This window comes from Ovis aries, chromosome 7 (assembly GCF_016772045.2).
Source record: "Ovis aries strain OAR_USU_Benz2616 breed Rambouillet chromosome 7, ARS-UI_Ramb_v3.0, whole genome shotgun sequence".
In the NCBI taxonomy this organism is placed as follows: Eukaryota; Metazoa; Chordata; class Mammalia; order Artiodactyla; family Bovidae; genus Ovis; species Ovis aries.
This window is the reverse complement of record NC_056060.1, coordinates 25635747-25656850: the sequence shown is the minus strand read 5'-3', so window position 1 is coordinate 25656850 and position 21104 is coordinate 25635747. Positions and strand designations below refer to the sequence as shown.

General features: G+C 35.4%; 2 protein-coding genes and 1 pseudogene across 2 annotated transcripts; 2 read left to right on the top strand and 1 right to left on the bottom strand.

Moving 5' to 3' along the window:
* The first annotated feature begins 6764 nt into the window (after positions 1–6764).
* Positions 6765–7769, top strand: LOC106990620 (olfactory receptor 11H4-like). The gene has a single exon (XM_015096724.3). The coding sequence runs from the start codon at positions 6765–6767 to the stop codon at positions 7767–7769; it is 1005 nt and encodes a 334-aa protein (XP_014952210.3).
* Positions 7770–10903: 3134 nt separating this feature from the next.
* Positions 10904–11520, top strand: LOC114115834 (olfactory receptor 11H6-like; annotated as a pseudogene).
* Positions 11521–14138: 2618 nt separating this feature from the next.
* On the bottom strand, positions 14139–15191 carry LOC101103325 (olfactory receptor 4K15-like). The gene is given in 1 exon segment (XM_042253119.1): positions 14139–15191. A coding segment is annotated over 1 exon segment (987 nt). The 5' UTR covers positions 15126–15191.
* Positions 15192–21104: the final 5913 nt, after the last annotated feature.

Here is a 21104-nt window from a genome sequence, read left to right as displayed (position 1 = left end):
TGTCACAGTGTATAATCCTTTTAATATGCTGTTAAATTCTCTGTGATCGTATTCTGTTGATGATTTTTATTTCAGCATTCATTAGAGACATTGGTCTGTAGTTTTCATTTCCTATGTCTTTGTCTGGCTTTGATGTCAGGGTAATGAAATTTAAGTTGTTTTCATATTTTGGCTATTATAAATAATGATACAATAAACATTGGGGTACATATATCTTTTTCAATTAAAGTTTCTATTTTCTTTGATAAATACCCAGACATGAAGTTGCTGAATCCTATGACAGTTATATTTTAAGCTTTTGAAGAAATTTCATACTTTTTCCATAGTGACTGCACCAATTTAAAATATCACCAGCAGTGTACAAGTGTTTCCTTTTATCCACATCTTCACCAATACTCCTTATTTGTTGTCTGTTTGATGATAGCCATTCAGTTATTATGGCTTTCAGTTGCAATTCTCTGATGATTTCTGATGCTGAATATCCTATCATGTGCCTGCTGGCCAGCTGTATGTATGTCTTCTTTAGAAAAATGTCAATTCGTGGCCCATTTTTCAACTGGTTAGTTTCTGTTGTTGAGGTATATGGGTGATTTATATATTTTGGATATTAACCCCATATCATGTGTATTATTTGAAAATGATTTCTCCAGTTTAGTAAGCTGCCTTTTCACTTTGTTGATGGTTTCCTTTGCCATGCAAAAGGCTAAGTTTGCTCTATTCACATTTATTTATTTTTTCATTTCCTTTGCTTAAAAAGATGAATCTAGAAAAATAATGCTATGACCATGTTAGAGAGCATACTTTCTGCATTTTCTGCTAGGAGTTTTATGGTTTGAGGCTTTACACTTTAGAAAAAAAAGTGAAGTTAAAGTGTTAGTTGCTCAGTTGTGTCCAACTGTTTGCTACCCCATTGAGTCTTTAATCTATTTTAAATTAATTTTTACAAAGGGCATGAGAAAGTAGTCTAGTTTAATCCTTTTGCATGTAGCTATCCAGGTTTTCCAACGATATCTACTGAAGAGTCTATGAAAAACAAAAGTGGTGAGAGTGGGCATTCTTGTCTTGTTCCTGATCTTAAAGAAAATGTTTTCAGATTTTCAACACTGAGTATGATGTTAGCTGTGGTCTTATTATATATGGCTTTTTTATGTTGAAGTACCTTCCCTATATATCTACTTTGCATAGAGTTCTTATCATAAATGCATGTTGAATATTGTCAAAAGCTTTCTCTGGATCTATTAAAATGATAGTTGATCTTTATTCTTCAATTTGTTAATGTAGTGTATCAGGTTGATTGCTTTGTGGATATTGAACCATCCTTTTGTCTCTGAGATAAGCACCATTGGATCATGATGTATAATCATTTTAAGTACTGTTGAATTTGTTTTGCAAATTTTTTGGAGGATTTGTGCATCCACGTTCATCAGTGATATTGACTTGTAGTTTTCTTTTTTAGTGATATTTTTGTCTGATGTTGATATCAGGGTGATGCTGGCAACATTTGCAAACATTTTCTCCCATCCTGTAAGTTGTATTTTCATTTTTTGTATCTGATAAATCAAATTTATTTCATTATTTTACTTTTTCAAAATACATTTATTATCCTGAGAGTTTATTTCAAAGGAGATTTTAAAAATATCTTTCTCAAGTGGAAAACTTCTATAACAGTTTCTTTCCCACAGTCTGACTCGGATTTGTCTAGACTGCCTTGGATTTGTGTACTGCCTTGTGTTAAATATTTATACTTAACACTAAGAAGTCAATCCATGAAAGAACATGGTATAACTTTCCTGATAATCTGGTTTTCTTTTATATACCTCTGTAAAGATTCACATTTTCTTAATGGTGCATGTACTATCTTTCAAAGTTTATTTCCAGATGATTTGTGTTGATACTGAAAATGAAATAATTTACCTGTAAGAATTTACAAATCTTCTCATCCATAAAAGGAAAGTTTTATTACCTACATGTTTTGTAGTTAGCCAACTTATTGAATCATTTTGTGTTTTAGTTTATTCTTTCTTTCTTGGTGGACATTCATTTCTTAGCCAGTCAAAATTTCTCTTCCTAATACTCATGTTTGTATGTTATAACCTTTGTGTCATTTCACTGGTGTATATAGGAGCAGTGATGATGATGTAGCAACTGACTTTCCCCAAAGTACATTATCTTTTAAGTACCTGTAAGTATCAGTGACTTACAGCAAGTTCTTTTTTTTTTTTTTTTTCACTCGCATTGACTTGTTGCTTCTGGTTGATATATATATTTTCTCTCCCTCTTGTACCTCTCCTCCCATTTTACCCCTCTAGGTCATCACAGAGCACTGAGCTGGGCTCCCTGTGCTATACAGCTGCTTCCTGCTAGCTTGCTAGCTATTTCACACATGGTAAAGAATATATGTCAATGCAACTGTCTCAGTTCATCCCACCCTTCCCTTCCCCTACTATGTCCACAAGTCCATTCTCTACATCGGTGTCTCTATTCCTGCCCTGCAAATAGGGGTTTTTTTTCTAATTAATTTATTTTTTTTAATTGGAGGCTACTTACTTTACTAAAGAGCCTCTTGATGAAACTGAAAGAGGAGGGTGAAAAAGTTGGCTTAAAGCTCAACATTCAGAAAACTAAGATCATGGCATCCGGTCATATCAGTTCAGTTCAGTTCAGTTCAGTTGCTCAGTCGTGTCCGACTCTTTGCGGTCCCATGAATTGCAGCACACCAGGCTTCCCTGTCCATCACCAACTCCCGGAGTTCTTTCAAAATCACATCCATCAAGTCTGTGATACCATCCAGCCATCTCTTCCTTTATCGTCCCCTTCTCCTCCTGCCCCTAATCCCTCCCAGCATCAGAGTCTTTTCCAATGAGTCATCTCTTTGCATGAGGTGACCAAAGTACCGGAGTTTCAGCTTTAGCATTACTCCTTCCAAAGAACACCCAGGATTGATCTTCTTTAGAATGGACTGGTTGGATCTCCTTGAAGGCCAAGGGACTCTCAAGCTCATACACCATGTTTCAGTTCAGTTCAGTTGCTTAGTCGTGTCTGACTCTTTATGACCCCATGAATTGCAGCATGCTAGGCCTCCCTGTCCATCACCAACTCCTGGAGTTCACTCAGACTCACGTCCATCGAGTTGGTAATTCCATCCAGCCATCTCATCCTCTGTCGTCCCCTTCTCCTCCTGCCCCCAATCCCTCCCAGCATCAGGGTCTTTTCCAGTGAGGCAACTCTTTGCATCAGGTGACCACTGGAAAAACCATAGCTGGTCCCATCACTTCATGGCAAATAGATGGGGAAACAGTGACTGACTTTATTTTTATGGGCTCCAAAATCACTGCAGATGGTGATTGCAGCCATGAAATTAAAAGACGCTTACTCCTTGGAAGGAAAGTTATGAGCAACCTAGACAACATATTAAAAAGCAGAGACATTACTTTGCCAACAAAGGTCTGTCTAGTCAAGGCTGTGGTTTTTCCAGTGGTCACGTATGGAGATAGTTGGACTTTAAAGAAAGCTGAGTGCTGAAGAATTGATGCTTTTGAACTGTGGTGTTGGAGAAGACTCTTGAGAGTCCCTTGGACTGCAAGGAGATCCAACCAGTCCATCCTAAAGGAGATCAGTCCTGGGTGTTCATTGTAAGGACTGATGTTGAAGCTGAAACTCCAATATTTTGGCCACCTGATGCGAAGAGCTGACTCATTTGTAAAGACCCTGATGCTGGGAAAGATTGAGAGCAGGAGGAGAAGGGGACGACAGAGGATGAGATGGTTGGATGGCATCACTGACTCGATGGACATGGGTTTGGGTGGACTCCGGGAGTTAGTGATGGATAGGGAGGCCTGGTATGCTGCAGTTCATGGAGTTGCAAAGAGTCAGATATAACTGAGCGACTGAACTGAATTGAACTGAATTACTTTACAATATTATAGTGGTTTTTGCCACACATTGACATGAATCAGCTATGGGTGTACTTTATTGCACAGGAAAAAGAGCCATGGTGCATTGCATAAAGGTTCTTAAAGGTTTTCTTTAAAAGTGCCGTATGAAAATTTGTCTTATTGGGCAAACCAAGTCATACTGCCTAGTCTAACATTTGTGAAACATAGAAATATTATCCTCTAGTAAAAAAAGGAAAATGAATCACTTAGAGCAATAACTCTGTCATATGAATATTTTGTTTTGTCCTTGATTTTAATTGTAATGTTTTTGTGTTTTACAACTAAAGTATGCTTTTGCCAATTATTTCTGATGAGGTGGGTTTTTTTTACCGAGTTAAATCATTTATTTCTATTTCTGGTTTACTTTATTAAAAATGGGTTTCAATTTTATCTATTTTTGCTTCTGCATCTATCAAGACATTCTTATGTTACTTTTATTAATTAAAAAGTCTGTTATATTTATATATTATATTCACATATGATACAATAATGGAGAGCTCTTAAGGTATACATCTTACTTGATAATATTCTATTATTTGGATATTTTTCTCTAGAATGTGGCTTAATATAATATAATCTTTGTAACTCTGGTTATCACACCTAAGGGCTCAACAATTAGGTAGTCATTGTGTAAAATCGTATATATCCATATAATAATACTAATATTTTAGTACAGAATCATTCAAACATGTTATTAAAGTGGCTAACTGCATGGTAAATTTTTATAAATTACTTTTTATTTTAAAATATCTTATTCATAGCTAAAGAATGTGTCTCTCAACGTGGTTGTAGTGGTGAGCTTGGGTTAGGGTATCAAAGATAGAATTAACACATGGAAAGGGGTCTTTAATACGGTTAAATACACAGACTCCTAATCGCTATGCTAAGCTTTATTCCAGAGACTTTTCTTCAAATGTAAAATCAAGTCTCATTGCCAGTCACAACTTTCTTCTAATCACTAGAGATAAATTTACTTTCCATCATAGCTAAAACAGCAAACTTTCCCTGCCAATTTTTTTGTTTCCATTCCTCCTCATTATTACAAAAGAGAAATCTTCAAATTAGAATAAAAACTGTGTAAGAATCTGAAACTTAATCCAGCACGCTGAATAAAGACCAAAATAGGAAACCAGTTTCAACAGAACTACTGTGTAATGAATTCCCTCTCTAGAGGGCCAGTTTCCAAAGATGGCCTCTACAGAACATACAAGGGAACAATATTTAAATTCTTCATTTGATTCTGTCTAGACCATGATTTTTTTTGCCACTGTCACTTTGTCTTTACAGTTTATATAAAAAGGGAGAACTACAGAGGGCAAGCCTGAAGACTACCCATGACTGACTTCTTAATCCCATAATGTTATTCCTAAAAGCCTATTCAGCAATTCATATGAATTCCCACAATAATTCATGGAACACTACTATATCTGGTTTTTCTGAGATATGAGAAAACTGTTGTATTTGGTCTTTCTGTATACTCAGATGTGGAAAATGGCATTCAACTATACAGAATTCCATGATATTCAGCTTGTATCTTCAGGTAAGGTAAAGCTCACATGTGTCTGAGCTCTCCTTATTTCTTTCTTCTACCCTTTCTTGTTTGATAACTTAACATGTGAATTATAAAAGTACTATTTCTCCAGAATCATAGCTGAGATTTTATATAAGAGCTTATAAAAAATGTTACTTCAAACATTTGCTAAAACTCTCAAAGGATCTTGCCAGGTGCTCCTTTTTATCCTCACTCTATATAAGGGTGTTCTGATCCAAAATCAGGGAAAATTCCAGAAAATAAATGGATACACCTTTTTTCAGAAAAGTCTATCCCCTGTACTTTCTGTTACTTTTAATGAGTAGCAGGCAAGGAATTTTATTTGTAGTTGAGATTGCAAAATTTAGGACATTCTTTGTGAGCATAAGTAAACATGAGATAGTTTAGTAATTGATACTTACTTAACTTTAACATGTATTTTCAAGAGTGTGTTTTTACTGAAGGGAAGAATTGAAATGTGAACTCTTGTAAATTTTCATTTTAATATTGACTTATAATCTATTCTTAAAAAGATATAGGACTATTTCTCATAGCCTAACTCAAAAAAATTTAAAGTTGTATAAAGGATTTAGATCTATTGATATGTCCTTAATTCAACTCGACGCATTTCTCACAAATAGAACAAAGAATATTGAATAGCATTATATTTAATGTCTTTGTATGTCACAAACACTGAGTTAACTTGGCTGTGTTTTTGTTTGTTTTTTTTTTGGGGGGGGGGGAAATCTGTGTTTTTTTCAGTATTATTTAAAATGGTAAGTCCTTATACATATTTACTTATTGTCAACACTTTGTCAGCTGTAGGAAATTAGGAAAGCTCTTTGTTCACTTTGTTTTTATTATATCCAGAATAGGAATATGGATACTTGAAAATCATGGTAACATCTCTGTATATGGTAGGTAGCTCAGCTGGTAAAGAATCTGCCTGCAATGCGAGAGACCCCGGATCAATTCCTGGGTCAGGAGGATCCACTGGAGAAGGGATAGGCTTCCCACTCCAGTATTCTTGAGCTTCCCTGGTGATTCAGACAGTAAAGAATCTGCCTGCAATGTGGGAGATCTGTGTCTGGTCCCTGGGTTAGGAAGCTCTCCTGGAGGAGGGCATGGCAACCCACTCCAGTATTCTAGACTGGAGAATCCCATGGACCGATGAGCCTGGTGGGCTACAGTCCATGGGGTACCAAAGAGTTGGATGCAACTAAGTACAGCACAAAGTAATGTGGCTCAAAGCAAGTCATCTGCCCTAATGAGTAATGTTTTGTAAAACCAATTCTAACATGGAAATCTGTCATTCTTTTGCAGCTTTGAAAACAAATAAGCATACTCATGTGGAGAATTGCTCTAGCTCTATGAGTAAATTCATTCTTTTAGGCTTCCCTTATACTTGGGAAATTCGGATCCTCTGTTTCTCAGTTTTTTCTGGGACATATATTCTGACACTCATTGGAAATCTGTGCATTATTTGTGCTGTGAGGTGCGACCATCAACTGCAAACTCCAATGTACATCCTGCTGGCCAATTTTTCCTTCCTGGAGATCTGGTTTATCACCTCCACTGTCCCTAATATGCTAGCCAACTTTCTTTCTGAGACCAACACCATCTCCTTCTCTGGCTGCTTTCTGCAGTTTTACTTCTTCTTCTCCATGGGCACCACTGAGACCTTCTTCTTGTCTGCCATGGCCTTTGACAGGTACCTTGCCATCTGCAGGCCCCTTCACTACCCCACTGTCATGCCAGTGCAACGCTGCATCAGAATGGGAGCCTGCTGCTGGGTGTGCGGCTTCTTGTACTTCCTCTTGCCTATATATCTAATCTCTCAACTCCCCTTTTGTTGTCTCAATAAAATTGATCACTTCCTATGTGACCCAGGACCCCTTATAAAGCTGTCTTGTGCACCAGCTCCTGTTATTGAGATCATCTGTGCCATCTACAATTCAGTCCTCATTTTCTCCACCTTACTCTTCATTACCAGCTCCTACACCCTGGTGATCAGAGCTGTGTTTAGGGTTCCCTCAGCAGAAGGCCGGCATAAGGCTTTCTCTACATGTGGCTCCCATCTGTCTGTAGTGTCTCTGTTCTATGGCTCTATTATGGTCGTATATGTGAGCCCAACAGCAGGCAATCCAGCCGGGATTCAGAAATATGTGACTTTGTTTTATTCTGTGCTAACTCCACTGTTCAACCCCTTGATCTATAGTCTCCGGAATAAAGAGATGAAGGAGGCTCTGAGAAAATTATTTAAGACTTTGAGGTTTAGGCAGAGGCCTGGCAGAAATCTTTGAAGAACTCGTGTGTGCAACTGAAATAATATATGTGAACTAAATGATTGAAAGATTAGCATTCAATTGTATTAACCACATTAGACAAATATATTTGAGGGAGGGAGAAGAACATAGTCAAATGTAATTAAATGTTTATTAAATTAACTGTGGCCATCTGTCCATTTTTTTATTGTTTGAGAAAATTTACATTATTGGTAAAATTTTTCACATTCAAATAAAAATAATCAAAGAAAAAATAATCAGTCTTCTTCCTGGCATTCAGAATTAATACTAAAATTTTTATGTTACCATATCAGTTACACATGTATACACAATAATCAAATATTTATTACTAATATTTCTCTAGTAAGTCAAAAGTCATGCTAAATTTCAAAACAACATTTAAATTTTAATGTCCATGTCAATATTAAAGACCTGAAAAATTAATTAACTTCTTTATAAAAATTCATTTATCGTAATTGTACTTCCCACTTTCTTACCAAGATTTAGTTTAAATACTCAGAATTTGGATCCAGATGGTTGCCATTATTTCTCCATTATATGTTTAATTTAATAATTATTTTTAAAATAAACTCTCTATAAAATAAACCATACATTGCCTTTTCCTGATAGGTCATTTGTGCATTCCACAAGCTAGAGATAACAGCCAGTGACCCTCAGGTATTGTTGCAATTACAGAAATTGCTAGATTTGCTTTGCTAACTCTGTCAAGAACAATAGCATCTCATACTGTCAGCCAGAATTTTCCTCATTCCACAAAAAAACCATGAATCCATTAGTTATTACTTCCCCATCCTTCCTCTCTCCAGTCCTTGGAAACAATTAATCTACTTTCTGTTCTATAGCTTTGTTTATTCTTAAAATTTCATATAAATGGAATCATACAATATATGTGACCTTTTGTGACCAACTTCTTTCACTTAACATAATGTGTACAAGATTCATTTTTGCTGAGCATGTTTATCTGTACTTTATTCCTTTTTATGGCTGAATAGCATATCTTAGTATGGATATACCCACATTTTATCTGTTCAATAGTTGATGGACCTTTGAGTTGTTTCCATCAGTGGTCTATTATGAGTTATACATGAACAAGTTTTTGTGTGAACATATATTTTCACTTTGGGGGTTTACTCTAGGGAAAGGAATCACTGTGTTGTATATTAACTATTTAACATTTTGAAGAATTGTCAGACTATTTTCCGAAGTGACTGTGCCATCTTTACTATCATATCGGCATAGTATGAAATGTATGGGTTCAGTTTCACTGTATCCTCACCAACCCTTGTTTGCTCTTTTTTTTTGTTTGTTTTTTTGTCCTTTAGCTATCCTTGTATATATGAAGAGGTATCTTATTATGGCGCTTACTTGCATTTCCCTAATGATAAGGATGCTGATTATCTTTCAGTGTGCTTATTGGCCACTTGCATGTCTTCACTGGGAAATATATAGTCAAACCCTCAATGATAAAACATTAGCCTATTCATCTTTCTAATTCTCAACTGTAGAGGTCTTTACATATACTCTGGATATAAGTCACTTATTAGATAAATAATTTGCAAATATCTTTTATCAATCTGTGAGTTACATTTTTACTTTTATGATTGTCCTTTGAAGTTTTCAATTTTAATGAAGTCCAACTTATCTTTTTACCTTATCGCTTGTGATGCTGGTTTCATCTCTAAGAAATCTTTGCCTAATCGAAAGTTACAAAAAGTACTACTATGCTTATTTATATATTTATTTTTTATTATAGATGATTTTTCCAACTTTTATATTCATTTTATATTTTAATAGGTATTTGTTAAGACCAGAGATCAAACACAAACTCCAATTTATGGCATATCTAAATCTGTCACAAAGTTTATGGGGCAATATTAGTCACAGCATACTTACTTATTTATTTTTTTAAATTGTATTTTACTTTATTGTCTATATAAATTGCATTTTTATATTATGAACAATTAATTTTTCAAATTTAACAGTATGAAATCATTTCACATTTAGGTAGAAAATATCAACTGTTCATTTAGTATACATACCATCATTTAAGAAATGTTAGCACAATATGAATATTTTGTTATCATTTTAACTAATTTTTGTTTTGCCATCTTGATATTCCCGAAAAGATTGCTTTCTATCACACATTTTCAAAAGGAATCTTTTTTATTATGTCCCTGAGATTATAAAATCTTTATCTAATCATTTAAAATAAATTATTCATATAATTTATAATTAAATAGTACCTTTCAGTGACATTTCAAGCATTATTTAGGGTAGGAAAAAAGAATGAGAAATAAATTACTTATATAAAAGAAAATAGGCAAATTGTGGAAAATGGAGAATTAATGAAATGACTATAATAATTAAATAAATAATGTGCGGTAATAAAGTTCTTTTCTCTAAATACGTATAAAATATCAAATTGTATAGAAAAAAAGACTTACTATAGCTAAATAGTTAAGTTATAATAAGGACAATTTTGATGGTGACCAAATTGCAGCAAAAAAATGTGCTTATTAATGCAGTATAAGAAGGAATTACAGTGGCTATTCAACTATCCATTCACTCCTTTCACATGAGGAAATCCCTTGGGGTAAAGAAAAGAAGATAGGGGAAACACACTAAATTCCTTAGTGACTAGACTCCAGGTAAATCCAGTAATACAGTAAAGATGTTTTCCTGGAAAAAAAAAAAAAAAAGACTTCATCTTTTAAATCTTCCTTCAGAATGTTGCTGATAAAGGATTGAAAGTGAAAAAAAGTATAGTCGCTCAGTCGTGTCCAACTCTTTGTGACCCCATGGACTCTAGCCCACCTGGCTCCTCTGTCCATGGGATTCTCCAGGCAAGAATACTGGAGTGGGTTGCCATACCCTCCTCCAGAGAGTCTTCCTGACCCAGGGATTGAACCTGGGTCTCCCGCATTGTAGGCAGATTCTTTACCATCTGAGCCACCACTCTAAAAAGAATCTAGTACTTATCTAGGAGGCATGGTTTTCTAGAAAATATCATGCAAGTTATACAGCTCTTTGGAATTTTACAATTTAAATGCTTCTAGTTGTGTAAAGAAACTTGTGAAATTCAATTAGAAACCTAAATTCTGTGGTATGTGGTATGTCACTTCTGTGTCCAAATGCTCGATAACCTCTCTGAGACCAACACCATCTCTTTCTCTGGCTGCTTCCTGAAGTTCTACTTATTCTCAATGGGCACCACTGAGACCTGCTTGTCTGCCATGGACTTTGACAGGTACCTTGCCATCTGCCGGCCCCTACACTACCCCACGGTCATGACGGTACTATGCTATATCCATATGGGAGCCTGCTGCTTCGTGTGTTGCTTCTTGTACTTCCTCTTGTCCATTTCCCTAGTCTCTCAGCTCCAGTTCTGTTGTCTCAATAAGACTGATCACTTCCTATGTGAACCAGATCTCATAAAGTTGTCCTCATGCCAACTCCTGTCACTGAGATCATTTGTGCTACCTGTAACTCAGTCATCATTTTTTCTACCTTACTCTTCATTACCAGCTCCTATACCCTGGTGATCAGAGCTTGGTTTAGAGTCCTCTCAGCAGATAGGTGGTTTAAGGCTTTCTCTACTTGTGCCTCCCATCTGACTGCGATGTCCCTATTCTATGACTCTATTGTGATTGTGTATGTGAGTCCAAGAGCAGGGAATCCAAGAGAACCAGAAAAGTTTGAGTCTGTTCTATTCCATGTTAACTTCATTATTCAACCCCTTGATCTATAGTATATCTCTAGAATAAAGAGGTGAAGGCAGATTTAATAAAATTACTTAAGACTGTAAGATTTAATCAAAGACCTGGAAGAAATCTTTGAAGAATTTGTGTTGACAGCTGAAATAATGTATGGAAAATAAATAAAGTATTAATATTCAACTGTATTAATGAAGTAGAAAAATAACTTTTGGGATGAGGAAGAACTAATTCAATTAATAAAATGTTAATAAAGCTGTGTTTATTTGTTCTTTTATCAGAGAAAAATTTGCAAAATTAGTAAATTTTAAAAAAAATTTTACTAATAAAATTATTAAAATTTAGTAAAAATTAGCAAAAATTAGTAAAATTTTCCAGGCAAATAAAAATAATCATAAAAATAAACTACTAGTCAATTTGTTAGCATTCTGATTGAATGCTAGTTAATATTTTGCTACCAATATCACACACATACACACACAATCTATCTTATACTAAAATTTATTACAAAATTTTTTCAAGTGAGTCAATAATTATACATGCTAAATTTACAAAACAACATTTAAATGTTATTGTGTCTATTAAAATATGACAAGCTGTATTCACTTTCTAATGAAAATTGATTTATTATAATTATATTCATTCCCAGTTTCTCAATGAGACTTAGTGAAAACATTCTTTAGTATTTCAGTTCAGTTCAGTTGCTCAGTCATGTCCGACTCTTTGCGTCCCCATGAATCACAGCACGCCAGGCCTCCCTGTCCATCACCAACTCCCAGAGTTCACTCAAACTCACGTCCATCAAGTCGGTGATGCCCTCCAGCCATCTCATCCTCGGTCGTCCCCTTCTCCTCCTGCCCCTAATCCCTCCCAGCATCAGAGTCTTTTCCAATGAGTCAACTCTTCACATGAGGTGCCAAAGTATTGGAGTTTCAGCTTTAGCATCAGTCTTTCCAATGAACACCCAGGACCGATCTCCTTTAGGATGGACTGGTTGGATCTCCTTGCAGTCCAAGGGACTCTCAGGAGTCTTCTCCAACACCACAGTTCAAAAGCATCAGTTCTTCAGTGCTCAGCTTCTTCACAGTCCAACTCTCACATCCATACATGACCACTGGAAAAACCATAGCCTTGACTAGACAGACTTTTATTGGCAAAGTAATGTCTCTGCTTTTTAACATGCTATCTAGGTTTTTTCTCTTCTTCCAAGGAGTAAGTATCTTTTAATTTCATGGCTGCAATCAGAGACTCTAAAGGGTAAGACTAGAAAATAGTCTATTAACATTATAACATACGGTGGAATCAAACACAGTATGAAATATAGGAGAAGTCTTGAGTACAATACAAGAGGAAAAACCAAAAATAGCATATAGTAGGAAATCTTTAATAAATATTGATTTTGTGACTGGGAGGATAAATTCATGACTATTCCTAAGGCCTTGAAATAGGATTCTGTCATTTTCTGGACATGCATTAGACAATATAAAAAATAAGATGTTAACTAAAGAAAAAGTCCACATAGAAAAATGATAGTTTCTACCAAGTATCTATTTGAAAACTACCGTACCTACCTGAAGGGCTTCCTTGATAGCTCAGTTGGTAAAGAGTCCACCTGCAATGCAGGACACCCTGGTTTGATTCCTGAGTCATGAAGATCCACTGGAGAAGGGAAAGGCTACCCATTCCAGTATTCTTGGGCTTCCATTGTGGCTCAGCTGATAAAGAATCTGCCCGTAATGTGGGAAACCTGGGTTTTATCCCTGGGTTGGAAAGATCCCCTGGAGAAGGGAAATGCTACACACTCCAGTGTTCTGGCTTAGAGAATTCCATGGACTGCATAGTCCATGCAGTTGCAAAGAGTTGGACATGACTGAGTGACTTTCACTCCTATCTGAAAATACAGGAATCATGAAGACCTGGGGGAGAGAGTGTGTTTTATCTTAGAGTCTCTCATCATTGTGAAGAAAAGAAGTAGAGAATTGTAATTTATCTTTGAAATTCTCCAGATTGTTTTATCAGTATTAAACAGAAATTAAGATAACCAGACACAGAACACACTGGTACATTTATCCTCTGAATTGTTTTTCATAAATAAGGCATATTAAGCATCAACATGAAGAAGGATTTGTGAACGTGTTGACTATAAATGCCTTCTGCTTTATAACCAGGCCATTTTACACCTTACTAGATAATTAGAATTGTCTTCATGCTGTCAGTTACAGAGTACAGTGAGCAATGCATTCTTACTCAAGTATATCATCCATTATCTATGCAGATTTATTATCTCCATGATAAAGTGTTATGTACCTATTATTACTCTAAAATTGGCATCTAAGCAGTACTATCTTGAGAGAGAAAAATGTAGTTTAATTACCACTTAAACATCAATTCCATTCTCAATGTTTCCAAAGGCTGTATCTTAAGAGGTTAAATAAAAAGTAGAAAATAGAATTAGAAAAAAAAGGAATAAAAGCACATATTTGGAGGAAGAAAGTATAAAAATAAGTAAAATTCATTCAATGTATTTTTTTATCATCATTGCTTTTTAATTCAAGTTAACCAATCCTCCTCATTGGTAAAAATGATTTGCTTTAATATCACAGCTATTCAATTTGTAAATATCTAGCCACAGGCTACAGTGGTAATAACAGTTCTATAAATTTACTTTGTTTCTAGGAAAAAAAAAAAAATGTCTTATGACTGCAGAAACCCAGCCAGACTTCAGATAGCGACTCTTCAGTTTTGATATAGCTGCCTTCATTTCTTTATTCCTTAGAGTATAGATAACAGGGTTTAAAATAGGAGTAAAGATGGTGTAGAACACTGCAAGGACTTTGTCAACTGAATAACTGCTGAAGGGCCACACATAGATGAAGATGCATGGTCCAAAGAATAACAACACCACAGTGATATGAGCAGTCAATGTGGAGCGGGCCTTGGCCATGCTGGCAGAGAAGTGGTTCCTAACTGTGATGAGTATCACAGTGTAGGAGAGAACCAACAGGAGGAAGGAACTCAAAGAAAGAAGGCCGCTGTCTGCAACTATTAGTAAATTGATAACATAAGTGTCTGCGCAGGCCAGTTTGGTCACTAAAGGGAGGTCACAGAAAAAACTATCCACTTGATTAGGCCCACAAAAAGGCAAGTTAACAGTAAATGCCAGCTGGCTAGTAGTATGGATCAAACCCACACATCATGGAATGAGGACCAGAGTAATACACACACGCCCGCTCATGATTATCGTATAGTGGAGAGGTTTACATATAGCAATGTAACGGTCATAAGCCATGGATACAAGGAGCACCATTTCACCACCAGCAAATAGATGAACAAAGAAAATCTGGGCCAGGCAGGCTTCAGAAGAAATACTCTTGTGCTCAACCAGAAAGTCTGCAATCATTTTGGGGGTAGCAAAGGAGGCAACACATATATCTATAAGAGAGAGGTTTGCGAGCAGAAAGTACATAGGGGTATGAAGGCAGGAATCTGAGGTTACAGTGAGGATGATGAGAAAGTTTCCCAGTAGTATTGCTAGGCAGAGCAGTGAAAATATGAGAAACAAGAAAGGTTGGAGCTCCTGGGAACTAGATAAACCCAGCAACACAAATTCAGTCACCCGAGAATGATTTGTCTCATTCATTGACTTTGCAAAGGACTTCTGTTCAGTCACTTGAATAGGAGAGAAATAGAAATCAGTTAATGAACTAATTATGGTTTAATTTTCCAGTTCAGTTAGAGAGTCTAGTTTCTACTCAAATGTACTTGTTAGACTTCACACATGTCTAAATACAGAGAGTGCTCTAGTAATTAAAAGGAGAACAGAGTCAGGATGGGATATTCAGCCAAAAGTTTTCTAGATGAAGAGGGTGGTGGTTGGGAGGTTGGTGGAGAGAATTTCAACCAATTGATTCGTTAATTGCTTAAGTTTAGTAAGTTAAGTAAGCTAATTTGCAAATTAGAGTTACAAGTGAATGTTACAAATAAATATCTGAAAAGTTGTTTATATATCACAGAAATCCACTATTATTATCTACAGAGACCAAATGTCATCTTTTCTTCACTACATAAAATAAGAACTCTTAAAAAGAGAAAAATGTGTGAACTTCTACCAGAAGGAAATATATTTTCACAAAATTAATGTACAAAAGACATTAGACACAAAAGAGTAAATGCTCTATTACTCTATTTAAATGAAGTTTAAAGACAGACAAGCAAGTCTATAGTCTTTGAAGCTAGGATAGCAGTTTTCCTTGATGGAATTAAAGGGACAGGAGGAAACATTGGAGGGGCTTTTGGATTGCTAGTAATGGTCTGAGTTTGATTCAACTGAGTGGCTTCTTAGGATGTCCAGAAAAAAGGGGCCTTTCTTTTTCTTTCCCTTGTGGATTCTAAAAACCTCCTGCTGTAACAGTTAAAATTATTTTCTCATTGCTAGTAAGATAGTTTGGGGCATTGGCTTCTTCAGAAACTATCTTTCACAATTCAGTATTAGTGGAAGATGATTGCATATTTTATGTCATAAATCATTGAGATTTGCATAATAAATGAATATTTTCATCTTTTCCATTTTTTCTCTTATGATATGGGGCTATGGACATAAGAGGAAGAAAGTTTAGCTTTCTCATCTTTGCTCCAAAGGGGGAGGGGGGGAAATGTGAAGGATAAAAATATAGATTATATCTATTTCCTTTTCTGTTACAGAGTAGCTCATTGACCTCAGAAAAGCTCTTAAATCAATACCTCCATTTTAAGAATGTAGGATGAAGATTTTGGGCAAACAAAGCTCTAAGTTTTTTTTTTTTTTAATTGGAAGCTAATTATTTTACAATATTGTATTGGTTTGCAATATAAATCGATTCTTATTTTTAGTAAACTTGTTTTATAATAATTTAACTGTCCATTTTCCCCATAACACTGAGCTAGGTAGGATGGTGATAAAGCAGTTAGATTTAAAACTTTCCCTCCTGAAAATTCTTTACTAATATTATAATCCTTACTCCTTTTAAAGAAGGTAATGGACCTTCTTTTTCTATCAGTCTCCAGTACATTCTTTATTAAATGAAATAAGAATAGCTTTATCATTTAATAAAAAGACACTATTTTTATACCCAATAAAATACTATACTATAATGGAAATGTAAATCTATTGGGAAAATATTCTATGTTAAGATCACAACTTGCAGCTGTATGACATTGAGCAAGTCATTTAACTGTTCAGGGCTCATTATTCTCAGAAATAAAACATTGAGAATAATGTTATCCTGAAAGAGACACTGAAAATGTTTGCTAAAAGAAAAAAGTTATAAATACTAAATTTTTAATAAAGTGTACACATATGTGAGCATTCTTAATAATGTGTTATTTCATATCAGAGTATTTTCTTTCTGACAATAATACCTATTCAAGGATGATATTATCTAACTTTTCAAAGAACCAGTTTACTCTACTGGATGGGCTCACGTAAATTCTTTTTTTTTTTTTTTTTTTTTTTTAGTACTTTAGAGTGAATTTAGGCAATCATAGGAGTTTTTGCTAGGTGGCTTGAAGATTCCTCCTTTTCCTAAATCTTATGAAATAAAGCCTCTCTCCAATACTTTTTATTGCTGAAATATTATGCCTGATAGGTAAGATAAAGTAGGCATGAATATAATTTACAGATGCCAATAAACTCTACCAGCTCAAAGATAGAGTTAGAAAGACTATCAGAAACTTTCTTGACTGTCTACTTTTCCCATGCTCTTCTCCTTTCCTGGTCCCTCACTGTTGCATGGTCCTCAGAAAGACACAAATAAAATGCTGCCTCTTATCTAGGATAAAATGAAGAGTGTGCACACATCTTTATCTATGGTCATTAAGTCTTGGAAAGGATTTAGTTGTCACGCACAAGTTACCAAGAAAAACTGGTATGGCCCTCAGATGATGAGCCATAAAACAGCTTTACTTCTAAAGAAGGTAGGAGGCACAGTGCCTGTACCTGGGATGGACTTGTCTCCAAGGATGTGGGACAGGGCTGGATGCTGTATCCTGATGGAAGCCCTTTGTAGCTGAGGGAGCACTTGGAGCTCTCAGGAATCTGAGAGTGGTGAAAGAGGTAGTAAAAAGAAGCAAAGTGACGAAAATAAATTTTCAAATGTTGCGCAGGATTTAGCCTAGTTGCTACATTGCTTTTCTTCATGATAGCAGTAAATATGTTGGCAATTACAGGAATTTGTAGAGACTTCTAGAAATCAAAATCAATAAAACTTCACTAAAGGTCACATAAAGAAGACTGAATCCTGACCTACATTCCAGCTGCATATCCTTGGGAAATGTGACCTTCCAACTTAGCCTCCAGAGATATGAATGGAATTAATCAAATAGTTAAAACATTGATATCCAGAAGGAACTCAAAACATTCCAGATATAATTTTTTCATGTAAGCCTTCTTTTTCTGATCAGAAAAAAATTTAGTCAGAAATATTAATCAAATGCACTCCAAATTTTTTTTGGAAGCACAATCAATTATAGTTATTGCCATGAAATTTAGATTCTGTACAGTTCCTGAATTTTCTGGAAATTTAATCATTTTCTCAAAATAATGCTTAGAAAAATTTTAGACTTCTTCCTTCTTTTCCTACTCTCCTTAATTTTAAAGTACATATTAATTTTTCCCTCCTCAGAGATATGTATGATCTTCATATAATTGAATCAGACATTTTATCCTATAACAGTATAATAGGTTTAACCATATTAGTGGAGCTTTTCCGATGACTCAAGCGGTAAAGAACCTGCCGGCCAATGTAGGAGATATGGGTTTGATCCCTATATTAGGAAGAGCCCCTGAAAAGGAAATGGCAACCCACTCCAGTATTCTTGCCAAGAAAATCCCATGGACAGGGGAGCCTGAAGGGCTACAGTCCATAGGGTTGCAAAGACTTGGACATGACTGAGCATACACGAATAAAAACATTAGTGATAATATTCTCAAACACAGGCATCATATAGGAAAGCAAAAGTGAAAGTTAAAGTCACTCCAGTACACTTTTCTTTCCACAATTAAGTACATAGCAAGTGATTCTTCCTTTCATTAGTTATTTATATCTAATAACTATATCTGCTAAGTCACTTCAGTCGTTTCCGACTCTGTGCGACCCCATAGACGGCAGCCCACCAGGCTCCCCGTCCCTGGGATTCTCCAGGCAAGAACACTGGAGTGGGTTGCCATTTCCTTCTCCAATGCATGAAAGTGAAAAGCGAAAGTGAAGTCGCTCAGTGGTGTCCGACTCTTAGCGACCCCATGGACTGCAGCCCACCAGGCTCCTCCGTCCATGGATTTTCCAGGCAAGAGTGCTGGAGTGGGGTGCCATAGCTATAAATATATTTTATATCTACTAATATTTTCTTGACTTGAATAAGCAAACCATTCTAAATTATAGGCTTTAAAATAGCCTGAAAGGCACATCAAGAAAAGACATCCAAAGGTATCATATGATATAGACAGAGCATTAGCCTTGGATAAAATCTTTTCTACTTCTTTTCCACTATCTTACCAAACTTTAGGCAAATCACACAACCTTTCAGGTACTCAGTTTCTCTTTGAAAAAAGGAGGCAGATGAGCACTATTCTTATTCAACCATAATAGCCTATGATTCTCTGGCATTTGAAAATATCTCTAGAGAGCAAATTGCTTAAATGTAAAAAAAAGATGTAACTGGTTACACTGATGGAAATATTATGTATGGTTAAACAAAAGAAAAGGTAAAATCATGATGGTTTCATCAAAGAAATTTAGGCATCAATTACTCTGCAGGGTCAGGTATTCAGACATTTGTTAATAGATAAAATGAGCACAGAACCTAAGAAAAGAAGGCAGAGAAAAATTGCCTTCTCTGCTCTTCTGACTGAATCAAGAGTCTAGGGCAGCACAACTCCCTCTTTGTGCTATGTATGCCTTGTAGTATCTACATTTAGCAAGTGAAACAAAATTTTGCAGAAGCCTTTACATAAAGGTCGAAATAGAGACTACAAGTCTTCTAAGACTTCACTCTAACCATTTACATTCTGAAACATTATTGCCCTCAGCATACAGATAAAAGGAAAGCCTTTGCAATGGTTAGAAACTAATTGGGGATTTAACATTAGGAGATTGTAGTAATGAATGACAAGAGATATGTATGCTGAACGTAATAGATACTCAGAGAGGTTTGGGGAGAGGGACAAGGGCAGGGATGGGAGTTGAAGAGAGAAGAAAGCCCAAGGTTTTATAGTGTTACACAAGGAAGTGTTATCACACATTATCTATTGTACAGATTGTCTTATCTCTAAAAAATTTCCTGAAACTTCCCAATTTCATATAATATCCATCTTGCCAATAGAATTGTCAGTTACTTTTCAAAACAAAAGAAGTAACTAGAATATCCTGTCCACATTGACTTTACTATTAATACAAGTGTTACAGACCAGGTCAATATATTTTGCATTTTTTTTTTAGTAATTTAGATAGGCACGTATTAGTATAGATAAATAAACTTCTTCCATTTATTAGCTTAGAAAATAAGACTAGATAATCTCCAAGGCTATTTTCATTTCCAAAATTAGAAATGTAGAGGCAGTTATGTAATGGGAACATGTGAATTTCAGAAAAATCATTCAAATTTCTTAGAATTTCCTTAAAAAGCCCAGCAGCATTTTAGTTAATGATTTACATATTTTCTCACTGCCAATAAATCTCAGGCATAAAAATATTTTCAGACTGCAAAGCCATCATAAAATAAATTTTCCCTCCTGGTTTTATGTGAAGTTTGATACTTAGGGAATTAATCTTACATTAATATCTTTCTCTAGAAAGTATCAATAGAACTCTGAGAACATAGGTATGCATAATTCTTCTTGTCCATAATGTATCTTATAAAACTTACTTTCCTGTAAGATTAAAAACAAAATTAAATAAAGAACAGCAATTCCTGTCTTCATTCCAGGCAAATTTTGATAGGCAGTAAATACAGACTTAAGTGAAGTCGCTCAGTCGTGTCCGATTCTTTGTGACCTCATGGACTGTAGCCCACCAGGCTACTAGTGGCTAAATATCCTTTGAATAGAAAGCATAAAAGGAGCAAAGAAGGCATAGATAATGATTATAACATACTCCCCTCAATTCATCAAATTTTAATCTTATTCCTATCAGGGCTATCCCTAAAGCCAGTGCAGTAGGAGAGTTTGTGTTATATGCAGAGAGAAAAAAACAGAAATTTGCTTTTCTAAATGGAGTTTCCAGTTTGAGACAACAGTGACTTTCTTTTTCTGAATTCTAGTTGTCAATTTTGCATCTAGAAAACAGCTTTATATTTCTTTCTCTATTCCAAGGAAATCTGTTCAAAATGTACTTATGATACTTACACGTTCTAATAACTCTCCCAGTCCTTGTTTCTCTGACTCTTCTAAATTTTCAATAACCTGTGAATTTTCATGTCAAATGCATTTTCAATAGACTCTTGACATGATTTTAAATTGGTCTCTGCACTGAAATGTGCTAAGCCTCTCAGGTTCTGTGCCAAGGTACTGCAAGCTCTGCTCCTCTTTCAACCATAAAATTTCAGTATCCTAAGATAAGACATTTTATATTACCAGGATGCCAGGAAA

Bases quoted from the DNA above. Each gene is read 5' to 3' on its own strand.
- LOC106990620 (XM_015096724.3), top strand. From the start codon at position 6,765: ATGGAAATCTGTCATTCTTTTGCAGCTTTGAAAACAAATAAGCATACT.